The 16,076-nt window shown below is 42.1% G+C and overlaps 1 protein-coding gene across 2 annotated transcripts in view; it reads left to right on the forward strand.

Annotated features, from left to right (window-relative positions):
* The window catches only part of DSCAM (DS cell adhesion molecule), a 462,695-nt gene that overhangs the window by 427,864 nt on the left and 18,755 nt on the right, over window positions 1-16,076 (forward strand). For both annotated transcript variants that reach the window (XM_030283877.4, XM_072935734.1), the window contains exons 29-32: window positions 2,834-2,949; window positions 5,617-5,766; window positions 9,398-9,595; window positions 13,725-14,027. In XM_030283877.4, the coding sequence (XP_030139737.1) occupies window positions 2,834-2,949; window positions 5,617-5,766; window positions 9,398-9,595; window positions 13,725-14,027 (767 nt within the window). The remainder of the gene's footprint in view (window positions 1-2,833; window positions 2,950-5,616; window positions 5,767-9,397; window positions 9,596-13,724; window positions 14,028-16,076) is intronic.

Below are 16,076 nucleotides of genomic sequence, written 5' to 3' on the forward strand. Positions count from 1 at the left end.
CAAGCTCCCAGTGCCTAATGATTTGGAGCTTAGAGATTCTTTGAACCAAAGGGAATTAATTCTGTTATACACAGAATTATGAGGTGTGACAAGAAAAGCACATGTTTATGTTTGGGAAAAAATAAAAAAATATAGATACATTTTATCCCTTAAAAGAAGTAATCATTGGACTCCTCATCCACCAGACCATTAAAATATGTTTACCTGAATTTAGTTTAGGAAATACTTCTAACCAAGCTTCAAAACAGGAACCTTCTTTGCCCTATATCCAAGCCCTAGAGGCTCTTCATTGCTGTTGGCACTTTAGGATTCTATATCTTGAAAGCTGAGCTGTTGTGGCCTGCAAAAAAAAGAATTCAAAGTTCCCTGAGCCAGAATGAGAGAGCATCCTAATCAGCAACAACCCCCTTGCTTCTGCCAACTGCCTGTGCTGTGTTTGGACACCCCATGTCACTGCTGCATGCAGGGGAATTAATTAGCTCAGCAAGGAGGAGGAGACACAGCCCACAAACCAAGGAATAACTCTCGAGAATAGCAGGGAATGTTCCTGAGTGTGGAGAGGGCCTGGGTTCCAGTTCTGGCTTGAAAAACCTCCCACATATTTTGCATGAAGCTATCCCTGGAGCCAAGGTTGGGATTGGGAATTCTCTTTTGTCAGGTGAGCAGTAAAACTGCAAATCCGTGATCCAAACAATGCTTCCTGTGTTGGTTGAGTACTTTTAATAATGGAAATACAGAGCATTCATCCTGCTGAAGAGCTCCAGCTCTGGGATTCTGGGATCTGCATTCCCTGAGCAGGAGTCTGATCCATCCCTTTGTCTCCTGCATCCCCAGTGAGTGCAGAGGGGTGCAGTGATGCATTTCCCAGACTCAGTCATGCACTGCACAGACTCCAGATGCCTCTGACTCTGTGCATCCTGCAACTATTGGATTATTGGAATTGGACGTAAAAATAACCATTTTTCTTCTTTACACTGAAAGAGGGCAGGTTTAGATTAAATGCTAGGAAAAAATTCTTTACTCAGAGGGCAGTGAGGCACTGGAACAGATGCTCTACATTTGCTCTACAACTTTGGGCAAGTCTAGAGCAGTCCAACTTTCCAAGGGCCTGTATCCAAGCATATTTGGCATGCAGATAAAATATTACTGTCTGATTCTCTTAACATTTCAGTAACCTGAGTGGCATCCACTCCATGCAGAGACTTAGAGAACACCAGTGGGGAATTTATCTGCATTTGACAATGCTACATGTCTTTGAAAATTTATGTGTTTAGTAAGACCTTGTGATGACCATTCTCCCCTGTTATATATGGAGAAAAGTCTGGAAGCCCCTGGGAGGCTCTCCTGATATTTTGCTTCCATGATAATCAGATGAGGCACCAGTTGTGGCCTGTTTGAATGCATCTCAACTATCCATGTGTATGTTATGGGAACAGCACCATCTAATCACCGAGGAGAAGAGAGAGACATTAAATTTGGATGTATAGATGGTGCTAGTGCTGGGGACCACAACAGCAGGGAAAGCCAGGAGGTGAAAATCAGAGAGGTGCTCCCAGGTGCCTTGTGGATCTCACTCTTGGATTTGGAGCAGAACCACTGACCACAGAGCTAGAAAATTCCTCCAAAAAAAGACTCCAGGAGAACCTCCAAACCTGAGGTTACTGATGTGGAGGCACAGCAGGAAGTTAACACAAATTTGCCAGAGATGTGGGCTCACCACACATGGATTTATCTCCTGTGCTCACAGAATTGCTGAGCTTATCCCTTTAAGATTCCTCTGCTGATTCCATTAACCACAATAATTCACTGCCAAAGCAGAATTAAACTGAGTGATCTGCAGCTATTCTACACTAGAAAATGAGCCTCCACTTGGATCTTACAGCTCTTTGAAGCCTGAGCACCTGGATCACTGCTGACTGATTTGTCTCAACTCTCCACAGCCTCCCTGCGTGAAGTATTTGCAAATATTTCATTTCATCCAGAGAGTAATTACATCTAAAAGGGCAAAATGTTCCTGTTTAGTGCAATCTGAAGGTTTCTTCGTGCAAGTTCTGTGCTAGAAATGACTGTGGCACTTGTTTTTACCATCCATTTTCATTTGCTTTTGGTAGACAGCTCATTTAAGAAGTCATTTTCTGGTACACAAACTTCAAAATGAAATAGTTTCAATTTGCATGATGATAAAATAATTGGTTTATGTTCTTTTTTAGATTGTTGCATCAATCAATTAGACATAATCCAGAGATGTAAACAAGATTTGCAATTTTTGTCTTGGAACATCAATGAGACTAAAGCCTTTATTTATTTTATACAATCTATGACTATTATACCTAGTTATTAATTTGCTTTTTCATTTATCAGTCAAAGTGATATTTGAAACTTAGCTAATTAAAAATAATGAAAAGATAAAAAAACAATTAGAAATTACTCAAGACATCATTTTTCTACCAACCTGTTTGATCAGCTGTGTGTTGCTTTACTCAGATTCACGAGGGGTGAAACAAAAGGTCCATCTCCCAAAGTGTTTTTATTCATTTCATTATGACAACACTTGAAGGAAACTGTGTGAAATTCTCAGGTTCCTGCTGATGGAGGACAGACCACATCCCTCCACACTGTGCATTCATCTCATGCCTTGCCACGTGCAATAAATTAATACCAGGCACTTGTTCTGAAGAGGGCAAAATCAGATGTATGAGTGGTTTTTGCTGATTATGGCCACATGGATTTTTTTTTCTTTTTTTTGAGCTGGACAGATTGAAAATTAGGAAGTTTGCAAATATCTTTTCATTTGGGCTGAACGTTAACGTCTTCACTTCTCTTTTGTTTTCAGCAAGAACACCAGGACATCAGACACACTTAATAAGCAGCAGCAAACGCTGAGGATGCACATAGACATTCCCAGAGCACAGCTGCTGATAGAGGAGAGGGACACCATGGAGACCATTGGTAAATTGAGCTTTTTTTTCCCTGGTTAATGTAACAGGTTCTTTTAGGCAGAATTCCTTTACTCCACACCTTTTCCCTGCTGCACACATCAAGAGAAAAGAGCTACAAAGTAATTTGAAAACCGAACTGGGGTTTATTTTCCCTCCTCTTTGAGTCATTTCCCACTAAAAGTAATCTCAGCATAGGATCTAAAATAATGCAGGACATTAGGAAAATGAAACTGTTGGAAAGAGTTTCTTGAAGAAAATGTAATTGAGGACTGGCAGTTTTATGATTTTCATCCTGATTTCTCATTTGGCTCTGACTAGGCAGTTGGATCACTGACATTACCTAAAGGGAAAATGAAATTCTGAAACTGCACTCTCAGTATCTGAAGATTTGCTACAGCCAACTTTTAAAACGTACATGTTGCATATTGTATCCACCTGTTCATAGCACATGATATTTCAACATTTTGATCAGTTTTCAGCTTCTGTGTATCCATGCAAAATTCAAATCTAAACTGTTTGACGCTACAGAAAACAAGATGGGGCTGCTACTGAACTGAAGTGTTACGAGAAATAAAATTGTTTGGTGTTGGGGTTTTTTTCCCAAATAATTTGAAAATATCTAGAAACACAGAATAGAAATTCAGCCTGATATCGTGACTGTATGAGCACACACTGTGGCAAGACACTCCTGACTGCCCTTGTCAGACTTCTGACTTTACATTTTTTGGTTAAAAATCTATATAAAGGAATCTGGCAATGTAACAGCATCCAGGGATGGTGTGGCCAGAGAGGAAAGTCAGCAAGCTGTGAGCAGCATCTCTGCACCTCCTGTTCATGCCCATTCCAGGTTTGAAAAGACTTACAGACTTTGTAAAATCATTATTTGAGCTCCCCAAAGTCTGCCCTTTGTGCCAGGCTTCATCCTAAAGGCAGCTTTAACTTCTGAGTGCAGCTGCTGAGCAGTGGGGGATTCCAGTGAGAATACTCCTAGAGCCTGAGCTGCAGCAATGCCATCAGGGCCTTGCTAAGAGGCAGCTTTCCACCCAGAATAAGCAGGGATTTTGGCAGGGTTGATCAGAGTTTTCTGCCAAGAGGCTTTATTCCCAACCTGAATAAGAGCTCATCTTTTGCCAGAGACAGAGTGATTTGATTCCTAATGTTATTCTATTTATAGCCTTCTTTGGGTAAAAAATGTGTGTTCTGTTATTGTGCAGAACTGTTCACCCTAATGGTGTCTTGTCAAGTTAAAAAAAAAAACAAAAATCCAAAACAAAAACCAGGAATGCTTAAAAGAAGTGGATCAACCTCTGCTGACTAGTAAATGCCCAGAAGTCCTGCTGCTGCCAGTTCCTTAGAACACATTACAAAACTATATAGCACAGCACAGCAGGAAATCCTTGAGGCTTTTCTTGCAATTCTGAATGGATAAAAAGACTGTAAAGAATGCAAAAGAAAGTCTGATAGCACACATAATTGTTGTTCTGCAAGCACAAAGGCAGTTAAAGATTTATTGCTATTAAACCATCTATGACCAAGTGGGCCAGATTCCTCCTTGGAGCAAAAAAAAAAAAAAAATATGATACAGAGATCACAACTGGAAAAAAAAATTTAAAAGGAAGCAAGTGCTGTATAGCACTGCAATGATCAAGGTCTGTGTAGAAATTTGGAGAATATATCCCACCCCACAGGGAAGAAACAGAAGCAGAACCACACAGCAGGAAAGGTTAGTGCTCACTTTTTTCTTCCTTCCCAAGGTCAGGCTTAACCTCACACCTTTATCTGAAGCTGCAGAAAATAACAGTCCTGGGTCAGGATCATCCCTTCTGCAATATTCTGTCCCTGCAAAAAAGGGGAGAGAGGGTTGGTTAGCAACACCCCCTAACAACCTCCTTTTGGGAAGACAGGGGTGGTTTCTCTGAGGACATTGCTAATCATGCTAATAAAGAGAAATAAATGGAATATGTTGTTAAAAAGCTCATCTGAGCTCTCTGAAAGTGGAGGGGAAGAGGGCAGTGTTCAAAGGATGGGAATGAAGGAATTGGGGCCACAAATGACAACACACAAATCAGCTCTTTGTGATCTTGTTTAACAGTCTGCCACAGCTGCACTTCTCTAAGGTGAAATCACCAGGAAAAATGAAAGTTATTTGTTGCCCTGATTTTTAAAAGTGCTACGTTTTCTTTTATAGTTTTTTTTTAAAGTTTTAAAGTTCTTTTAGAAGTTTTCTATACCTTCTGATGTTTACATATTTCTACTGGAGTTCCTCACACACTGTTCATATAATGATTGTTTTGCATTCTTTGTGGGAGGAGAGAATTGATGGATTTTGGTTTGACCATTGTGGTTGAATAGATGGCAATTTTATCCTCCAACCCACTGTCACTTTTAGAATTCTATATATTGCGAGGTCAGAATTTTCTCTTTTTCTCTTTTAAACTTACCAAGCTTTTGTGTACTCCATTTGTGTCTGATAGTGACAGTTATTCTTTAGTTTTAGATGGGATTTGAGTTTAAACCCAGAGGTTTAAACTTCCCTTCAAAGCCACCTGGGCCCTGCAGAGAGCAGGAGCTGCTCTGTGTGTCACTGGGCTGTGGGGACCTGGGGGCTCGCTGCAAAGCTCTAATAAAGACAAAACCAGCACTCTGTGCTCATTATCTGATTAATTCCCACTTGCAGACGACAGATCCACGGTTCTGCTGACTGATGCTGACTTTGGAGAGACGTCCAAGCAGAAGTCCCTGACTGTCACCCACACGGTCCATTACCAGTCGGTGTCACAAGCCACAGGGCCACTGGTGGATGTCTCTGATGCCCGGCCAGGAACGAGTAAGCACATCAGAAAACAGGGTTTTTTAAGAGGGGAAAAACCTGTGACAAAATAAAGCTCTGCACCTGCATTTGCATCCCCATCCTTCTGTCTGAGAGTGGAGAGAAATCTATTTAGGTCAGCAGAGGACATTTCTTTAACTATTGCACTTAGTGATTCGGTATGGGGAAAATTGCATGTGCATTTGAAATGGAGGTGTTGAAATAATTCATACCTGGCCTTCATTAAACCAAATGCATGCTAGATTTTAATTTCTAGAATTTATTGGGTAAATTACCTTAATGGCTTTTAGTGTGTAATACGCTTTTTTTTCCCTCTGTGATCAATCTTTACAGTATTTCAAAAGCAACTTTTCTCCTACCTCTCCATCAGGCAAAAAAAAAAAGCAATTCTCATTATTACTTTTTCGGAAAAGTTGTATTTCTGGCTTTAGTTATTATGGTAAATTACTTTTCCCAGATATATTCATGCCAAGTTGTTCTTCTAGTGATTAAAATACTATCATAAATTAATATACTGATGAAATCCATTCTTCTCATTCCTCTCATGAATGTGTTCCATATCTATGTAAATGGGTGAAAAGAAATACTAGGTTGAATGATAATTTATGAGTTAGAAATTCTACCAAAATGTAGTTCACTGCAGTGTGCAGTTTCTGAAATCTCTTAGATTATTTCTGTCTCCTGATTGTTTCAGAATTCCCTTGTTGAGTTTGGTGAACATAGATGCTGAAAGCTCAGTTGCTAGAGTGCAGATAATTCAGAAAATCCATTTCCACTGCAATCTTTTAATTAAGAGGTGTTCTAGTCCTGGCCTTGGTGCTTTTTTAGCTCTTTCATCTTTTTTCAAGTCATTCCTCAAGGACTAGATTTTCTAATAAGGAAAGAGGCATCACCCCAAAACCTCACACCTGTGTCACACCACAGAACTTTATAGCACCTTCCTTTCTAAAGCCTCTTTGTGCTCAGTTCTGTGCTTGATTCCTCTGCAGCCAGGGAGAGAATTCCTTCAAATTAAACGTGGATTTAACTCATGTGTAAGAATATGATCAGTGTCCAGCCCTGCTTGGAAATAAAAACCCACCAGCACTTTTATTAAGCAGTACAGATCTGATTGCAGCAGTGCACAGGGCTGGGTCAAAGACTTCCAGCTAATGTTCTCTGGATTTAAGACACTAATCCAGCTTTGCTGCAGGCTGGGTGATGGGATTTTGTCTAGAGCCACCACTTCTGCTGTGAAGAGGAGAGCAGAGCCCAGCTGGGAGGCTCAGAGGTTATGGACCCTCCTGTCTGAGCCCACTCACATTCACTGAGTGACATATTTGAAGTTCTTCTCTTGTCCTTATTTATTTATTTATGGAAGAGTTGCTCTGTGAACCTTTGCCTTGCTAATCCCAGCTCTCTCCAGTTGTGTTTGATGGCAGAGCTGGCATAACCAGAGCACCAGCCGTGTTTCCATCCCTCTGCCACCTCTGGAATTGCTGTGCCTGTGCTGCACAGCCCCTGACAGAGGCACAGCACAGCTGGAGCTGAGCTCCTGCTCCTCAGGACGAGGGCTGAGCTCCTGTGGGCTGGCAGAGGCTCTCCCAACTCATTCCCATTGCTGACAGGACCCTCCCGAGTCACAGCATCAGAAGTTGAGGTCCAGAGGGACATCTGGGCACCAGCAAGGGCTGGCTGCTCAGGGACATCCCCAGATGGCTTCTGAATGTTCCCAAGGGTGGGAACTCCACCTCCAGTGTGGGCAGCCTGTGCCAGGGCTCAGTCTCCCTCACATTAAAGTGTTTTCTGATGTTCAGGATGAAGATCCCAAGTTTCTCCTGTGGCCATTGCCCCTGGTCTTCTCACTGGGCACCACCAACAGAAACTTGGCTCTTGTCCTGTCTTGTCCTTTTGTCCCTCAGGTATTTCTGTACATCAACAGCACTCCCCCAAACCTTCTCTTCTCCAGAGCAGGCAGCCCCAGCACTGTGCCAGGAGCTGTTCCCACCAGCACTCTCGTTCTGTTCTCCACGTTGTCCACACCACAGCCACGTGCCACATTCCCAGGTGTTGGTTTGTACCACACTGAGCACAGATTTGGATGTTGTCCATGTGAGGCAGCTCTCTGCTGCACCACCAAGAGGAACCTGGCACCAGGTTCTAATTTTTCCACTGCTGTAGGGAAAAAAAAAGGAGAAGGATCAGACCATTATTTGTAAATAAATGCCTTGTTTCTTTGAAGCAGCAGAATACAATTTCTCACTAGGAATGCTTAGGCAGAAGCAGTGCTCAGAGTCATTATCTGGGTATTGCTTTTTCTTTCAATTTCTTCTGCTAAAGTCTCTTACCTCAAAGACTGACAACTTCATCATTTGAATGTCAAAGAACATTTTGAATAGGTTTGAATTTTTCATTTCTAATACCCTTTCTATTGTTAGTGAAATCCTTTCAGAAGCTTTGAAGAGAAATCCTTCAGTGCTGATGTAGTCACTCTCTGTTTGCCACATAATGATTTTTCTCTTGCCCTTGCTTTGTTAGATTCACTTTTAGGGCAGAATTCTTTATTAATAAGTTCAAGGAGATCAATTTTAGCACATAGTTTGCTTTTACAATTTTGGTCACTATATTATCTCTAAGTTAATTTAAAAAGTACACTGATGACCTTAAACCAGTAGCAGATGATTTTTTAAAGTTTGAGAAATTGCATTAATTTACTAATTGTTCCAAAGCAGTCAAATCTTTATGAACCTGTTCCCCCTGAAACTCTGATGTTATTACAGCTTATGTTTTATGTCTTGGCCACTTGTTAAAATAGGAAATCTGTAGCTGATCAATACTCTAATGTGGTAACAGTATGTCCAGAAGAGGGAATTACAGCCCCACATTTCTGAGTGCATCTATTTAAAAACTGACAGCAGGTACCTGGTGCAGGCTGTGTCTGTGGTCACATCTATGCTGATAATTTACCTTGCACTTCACTTGAGGTGTGGTGTGAAATCCCTGACCAGATCTACTTGCCTTGTGCTCTTTCAGTTCTCAGAGTGGTTTTGGTGCTGGAGAACTGCTTGTCTTGGAGTAAAGGGATAATGAATGTGTCAATGGAAGAATGATGGGGCCTTCAGCTCTTCAGTTCCACCCTTGATAAAATGTAGAGTTTCATTAGAAAGAGAGTAGTTCTAGAAAAGCATCAGCAGTTTGGTAATGATCAGCATTGACACTGTTCATTTTTTTCCCCAAAAAGAATGTCTTGAGTTTGGAGTTTTTTAACAAAGATTATTTCAGTGGTCATCTCCTTCTGGAAGGGGAAAGTGAAGGACTGAGCACTGATCTCTCTGCTGACCAGGGACAGGACACGTGGGAATGTTTGGAGCTGTGTCAGGGAAGGATTGGGTTGGATTTTAGGTAAAGGTTCTTCACCCAGAGGTGGTTGGATGAATGGTCATAGCCCCGAGGCTGCCAGAGCTCCAGGAATGTTTGGACACTGCTCCAGGGATGCCCAGGGTGGGATTGTTGGGGGGTCTGGGCAGGGCCAGGGCTTGGACTGGATGATTCCTGTGGGTCCCTTCCAGCTCAGAACACTCTAGGACTCTGTGATTCTGACAGGGCTGGTTTGCATTCCTTCCCAACCCCTCTCTGCCATCCCTCACAGATCCCACCACGAGGAGGAGTGCCAAAACCGGACCCACCGCGCGCAACCGCTACGCCAGCCAGTGGACCCTCAACAGGCCCCACCCCACCATCTCAGCACACACCCTCACCACAGACTGGAGGCTCCCCACGCCCAGGCCAGCAGGATCAGTGGACAAGGAAAGTGACAGCTACAGCGTCAGCCCCTCGCAGGACACAGGTACGGACAGGGCTCCCCACAGGGACACCGGGACTGCAGCTCCTGCTGCCATCCCACTGCTGACACGATCCCAGCAGCTCCTGGAATTCCCATTCCTGACAGGATCCCAGCTCCTGCTGGCATCCCACTGCTGACAGGATCCCAGCAGCTCCTGGAATTCCCATTGCTGACAGGATCCCAGCTCCTGCTGGCATCCCACTGCTGACAGGATCCAGCAGCTCCTGGAATTCCCACTGCTGACAGGATCCAGCAGCTCCTGGAATTCCCATTGCTGACAGGATCCCAGCAGCTCCTGCTGCCATCCCACTGCTGACAGGATCCCAGCAGCTCCTGGAATTCCCATTGCTGACAGGATCCCAGCAGCTGCTGCCATCCCATTCCTGACAGGATCCCAGCTCCTGCTGCCATCCCACTGCTGACAGGATCCAGCAGCTCCTGGAATTCCCATTGCTGACAGGATCCCAGCAGCTGCTGCCATCCCATTCCTGACAAGATCCCAGAGCTGCTGCCATCCCATTGCTGACAGGATCCAGCAGCTCCTGCCATACCATTGCTGACAGGATCCCAGCAGCTCTTGGAATTCCCATTGCTGACAGGATCCCAGCAGCTGCTGCCATCCCATTCCTGACAGGATCCAGCAGCTGCTGCCATCCCATTGCTGGCAGGATCCTCCCAAGTCACAGGATCAGAGGTTTTGGTCCAAAGGGACACCTGGGCACTGCTCAGTCCAGCCCCTCTGCTGAAAGCAGGGTGAGCAAGGGCTGGCTGCTCAGGAACATCCCCAGATGACTTCTGAATATTCCCAAGGGTGGGAACTCCACCTCCAGTGTGGGCAGCCTGTGCCACCTGTTCTGTTCCTGGGTGTGCCTTGTTTGGAGCTCAGGTGTCGTTCTTCCCTTGGTTTTTGTGTAGGTTATGTATGAGGGGTGCCAAAAATGCTTGTAGAGATAATGACAACAAATATTGTGCTTCTGGTTCCTCATTCCACACATATCCTTTGAAAGACATCCTTCCTTTGAAAGACAAGGTCGTAAATTTTCCTGTAGCTTCCTGAACCAAAAAGAAAAAGTAGGAGAATTTGACTAGGAATGGACAATATTAGTCAGCAAGGATATCCTTGAGTTGTATTTGGAATGATTTTAGGATTTGAATAACCTTCAGGTTAGTATTTTTATTTTCCTGTTCATGTAATATGTTCATTCTCAGTGGGAAAGAGAAGAGGGTAAAAAAAAAAAAGGGAAAACTCTGGAATTAGAGTCCAAGTAAAAATTCATTCATAGCACTGAATTCTGCAGCAGCTGGGCAGGATTTCCCTGATAAACAGCATGGGGTTTATTCCTCTAAATGACAAGTTTGGAGACCCTGAACACATAGTCTACCTGCAGCCCTCCTCTCTTCTTGATACCTTCACTGTCTTATGCTGAAAAAGCAACCAAAAAAAGGCAAATAAATGAGTAAATTTTTAACTAGAAGAGCAGTCATGAAGTAAATCTAATAAAGATTAAAAGGGAATAAAGGTAAAATATTTCTCAAAGGGAAGTCTGATCGAACTGAAGCCAGGCTTGCTCTGGCTTCCTCAGAAGGAATTGCCAACTGTCTCTCCTGATTTTAGGAGAAAGGTGTTCATGATGTGTTAGAGCTACCAAGCAGTGGATGTGAGTGGCCTTTCACCATAAAAAGCAGTTTGACTGGTTTGTTTTCTGTATAAGAACAAGTATCTGACTTCACTCATATTTAGTAATTTACAGCCTGGAGTTCTCAATGTTTCATAATTCACCCTCTTAAACCTCCATGTTTTCTCCGTGGGGTAATGGCAGTCACTAGATTCCTCCAGCCAACTGACAACCTTCAGGTAGAATTATCATGCATTTTTAAGATTATTAAATATACAAATCTAAATATAAATAGAAAATCTCCTCTGAGAAACCCTTCCTGTAGACACTCCAGATTTCAGGTGAATTTGGTTGTGTTCCAACCTGTTGTCACCCAAGGATATTTTCCAATGTGTGTGGTAAAGGACAGAAATTAAATTTACTACATCCAATTATGTAAACAGACTTTATAATCTATATTTTAACAAGCCTACTTTTCTACTCTGTGTCTACCTTTGAGCTCATGGTGATTTATGTGAGGGATAGCAAGCTTTAGATCAAGAAAGCTTTTCTTGTGCCAAAAAGCAGCTCTATTATACCACTTGGTTTCTGGGAAAATAGTAGAGCCCATTTAATTTAAGTGCTTCAGAAGTTTAAAACTTTCAAATAAACATATGCAGCCAAATTATGTGTTCAAGAATCAATTGAGCTAATGTGCACATTTGATCACTTCTCCAATCTGGAGTTCAGATTTCAGGAGCTGGTTGATGCAGTTGATATTTGGCAGAATTTAGTACTTATCAAAACAATTCCAGGCTTACAAAGCAGCAGCTTTTGAGCTCAGGAGAAATGCCTGGCAGCAGTTCATAGCTGTGACCGAGTTCTAATGTTCTAACTAGAGGCCATTGTAAATTTCCTGATCAATCTGTATTCATGAAGTTCATAAAGTTTCATAAAGTTCACCCTAGGCTTGGATACATTTCCGTCAAATCTAAAGTAGGTGTTCAGGCAGATTGGTTCTGGAATATTCTCCCTCTTGGCATGGGAATATGCGAAGCTGCAGGTCCCAAGCTTCAATGGGCCAAGCTGTGACCTTTGCATGACCACGATATTCACACGCACTGCTCCATGGCACTGGTCAGCTGCTGCCTCCTGGGAGTTTCCAGCTGACCAGAAATACGGGAAGACATCACTGAGGTCTGATGTACAAATCAAATGTGAAAAACAGAATGATGTTTCCTGTGGGTGGAAAGAAAAAAAAAAAATCAAAAGAAACCCTGTTAAGTTCTGGTCAGCTCCAAATCTTAAGCAAGTTACAGCATCTTGCAGAAGTACTTGTCATTTTAAATAATGGATGGTCGTGTTTAATAGTGGCAGGAGTATCATTCTTAGTGCACAATGAAAACTGATGCAGGGGTGCAGGCACACAATAAAAAAGATAAAGATTTGCAATAATGACATGCTTGCCTCTGGCTGCTGCAGGAGGTCCATTTTTATGAATTAGCTATTACACTGTGCCTGTTTATTGAACATCACCAACAAGCAATGTCTGAAATTGCACGGATCTTGTGATGGAACACGACTTCTGCCCAAGGAACTTTTCAAAATCCTCTGCTCTTCCAGCCCACTGGAGGAGAAACACTGTGGGTGCAACAGCTCAGCAATTCCGTCCCTGCAGAAATGAGCCCTGCATTTCCAGAGTGCTTTTTAATGTATCAGTAGCCATTTACATCTTCAATAAGAGTGTTGTTTAAGAAATATTGATATTCTCAGAAACTCATCAGCAGAAAAGAACAGCTTGTAGGTCATAATAACCTGTGTGTCAAATATGAATTCCCCCATTAGCTTCAGCAGCACTGAAAAAAGGCAACTGAATGACTGCAGGCTGTAGTTGCCAAATATTGCTTTCTGAAGACCTTTGTTCCGAATGAAATGAGTTAGTGTTTTACCTGGTGTCTAGAGAGATAATATCTGAGAGCTACTGCCTTCCTATTTGACCTTTGCTCTCAGCACTTTCCCCAAAAAAAAAAAAATATATCATATATATATATATATATATGTATGTATGATAGAAGCAGGACAAAAAGACTTTCCTTTCTCACCTGTACATAGCCCCAGTGAAATGTTTCTGAGATGCATTAAAAAGATAATGTAGAAGAGCTGTTTCTTATTTTGAAAAATCTGGTTTGTGGGTTTGAAACCTTTTGAAGGCATTTCAGATTTAGAGAAATCATTTTTTTTGCAAAAGTAATATTTTTCATGTAGTAAAGGTTATTTTTTTATAAAAGAAACATGAATTTAATGCTAAAGCATCTAATGATGCTCACGGGATAAAGCTTTACTTTAGATTATCTGTAATTGTGAAGTTTCTGACTAAACTAACACTTGTGGAGGCATTTGATTTAAATAACCTTGATAATTTCAAGGGCTCTCTGCATTGCTCTGAAATATCATGCTCGTGGCTTTCCTCATAAAAAAAAAAAAAAGGACTGTGCAGATGTTTTCTCTCTCCCATTGCTCCAATTCCTGGCGCTCAGACCGGGCGAGGAGCAGCATGGTCTCCACAGAAAGTGCCTCCTCCACCTACGAAGAGCTGGCCAGGGCCTACGAGCACGCCAAGATGGAAGAGCAGCTGAGGCACGCCAAGTTCACCATCACCGAGTGCTTCATCTCAGACACGTCCTCGGAGCAGCTGACGGCAGGGACCAACGACTACACGGACAGCCTGACGTCCAGCACGCCCTCCGAGTCGGGCATCTGCCGCTTCACCGCCTCCCCGCCCAAGCCGCAGGACGGAGGGCGCGTGACCAACATGGCAGTGCCCAAGGCACACCGCCCAGGTGAGGCAGCTGGGAGAACATCTGGGGCACTCCAGGGAGGGTTTCAGCCCACGCCCAGGCTGGGAAGCAGGAGAGGGTGGGATGCCAGCCGGGTCAGGGAGATAGAAACGGCAATTGTTTCGCACGGTGGCTTGGGAGAATTTTTTGGGAGTTGTAGGGATGAGGTTACTTGTTAGTCTAAAAAGTCTGCTGGTGGTGTTTTTCCACCTTTCTTTTCTGTTCCTCTCAAGGACGGTGTGTGAGGAAGATGTTTTTATTAATTAACCAATCAAATAGAATGTGTCGTATCAGTCTATTTAAGCCAAAGTTTCCTTTCCATAAAGGCCTTCTTTTCTTCCTTTTTATGATGCGTCCTCATCTCTTCTTGTGTCATTCTTGGCGCAAGGGTGACAATCTTGATGCCTTTTTGGGCTACCTAATAACTGAGGACAGACAAAATTATGGAATAAAAAGCAGATAATTTATTGAAGAGCCTTCAGGTACATTTCAGGCAAAGTCCCCCCAGGGCCTACACCCAACATGGATGATGGATCATGGGTTTTCACACTTTTATAAGTTTGGTCCATTTGAATATTGGGGGTTAATCTTCCAATTACAGCTTCAGGTAATGAAGTCATTTACTCCAAGTTCGTTCCCCCCAAATTCACTTTTGTTTGCATCTCCTGGGACCTGAGACATTGAGGTGTCCGTGATTCCCAGGCCTGGAGAGGAATTATGGTGTCTGACCAAAATGGGAAAGCAGAAGCTCACACTCTATATGGAGTTTAGAGTTATACACTGAAGAATTGCAGGATTACTAATATATGAAAAATATAAAAGCTAAAATCCTAATCCCAGCTAATGAAACACGTGAGCATATTCTCCCACGTACAGGAAACGTGGGAATTTAGGAGCAGAAAGAGGCTGGCTGAGCCATCAAATCCACTCCTCACACTTGCAGCCATCAGGCCACTGACCCTTCTGGGATAAATAAGACCATATGTGGGTGCATCTGCCCATCTCCAGCTCAAAGCAGCCTCTAATAAACATTGTCTCACTGCACTGCTTCGTGCTTGGGAGCAAAAGTTGGCTCTCATTAACTGCTCATAAGGACAGATTGCAGGAGATGTGCTTGTCCCTTCTGCCTTGTGTCTTGTCAGACGTGTAACAACCCTTTGGTGATGTCCTGGAGCTGTGCTACACTCTCTCTTTGATATCACCTAATATCAAACTTGGGATAGCTAAATCAGCAGGGATCAAAAAAAAAAAACCAAAAAATACCAGGAGAAAATTAAGACTTCAGCTCCTTGCTGCCTGAAGGTATGTTGCAATGTATTTACAAGGGTTAAGCCATAGTGTGCACCAGCCAGCCTGCTTCTAAGCTTGTTATCAAAGCCCCAAGAATTCATCAAAGCTACTGAAACAGAATTGTACTAAATTGCAAAAGAAGTGACTAAGAAACCAAATACCAAGACCTCAAAATTAAATAACAAAAAACGATAAAACATATAGTTTTATAGTTTAAACTATATGTTTAAACTATAACCAATCATATACTCCAGAAAATACAAACAAAAACAAATAAACAAAACAAAACCACCAATCAAAAAATGTATACTTAATAATTTATAAAATCTGTACATATATATATAATATAAACAATAAACAACTTATACTTAATCATATTAATCAGTTATACAGAAATCCTAAATTTCCCACAAAGGTCCTTGAGGTACATCCAACTCTAGGGTTCAATCACATTTCCAGACCACAAACATGGTGTTTCTACTGATATTTTAGTTCCCAACAGCACAAGCAGGTTATTTGTGGTACTCTGAGATCAAGCAGGTTATAAAATCTGAGAAGATTTGTCAGTTTTTTTACAGGATACAGGATGTGACCACAGCAGAGTAGGATTCAAATGGGAAAAAGGCATAATTACATTTGTTTTCTTTCTGAAAACATGATATTTTATTTTATTTTATTTTATTTTATTTTATTTTATTTTATTTTATTTTATTTTATTTTATTTTATTTTATTTTATTTTATTTTATTTTATTTTATTTTAT

The sequence above is a fragment of the Taeniopygia guttata genome, chromosome 1, assembly GCF_048771995.1.
Source record: "Taeniopygia guttata chromosome 1, bTaeGut7.mat, whole genome shotgun sequence".
Classification (NCBI taxonomy): Eukaryota; Metazoa; Chordata; class Aves; order Passeriformes; family Estrildidae; genus Taeniopygia; species Taeniopygia guttata.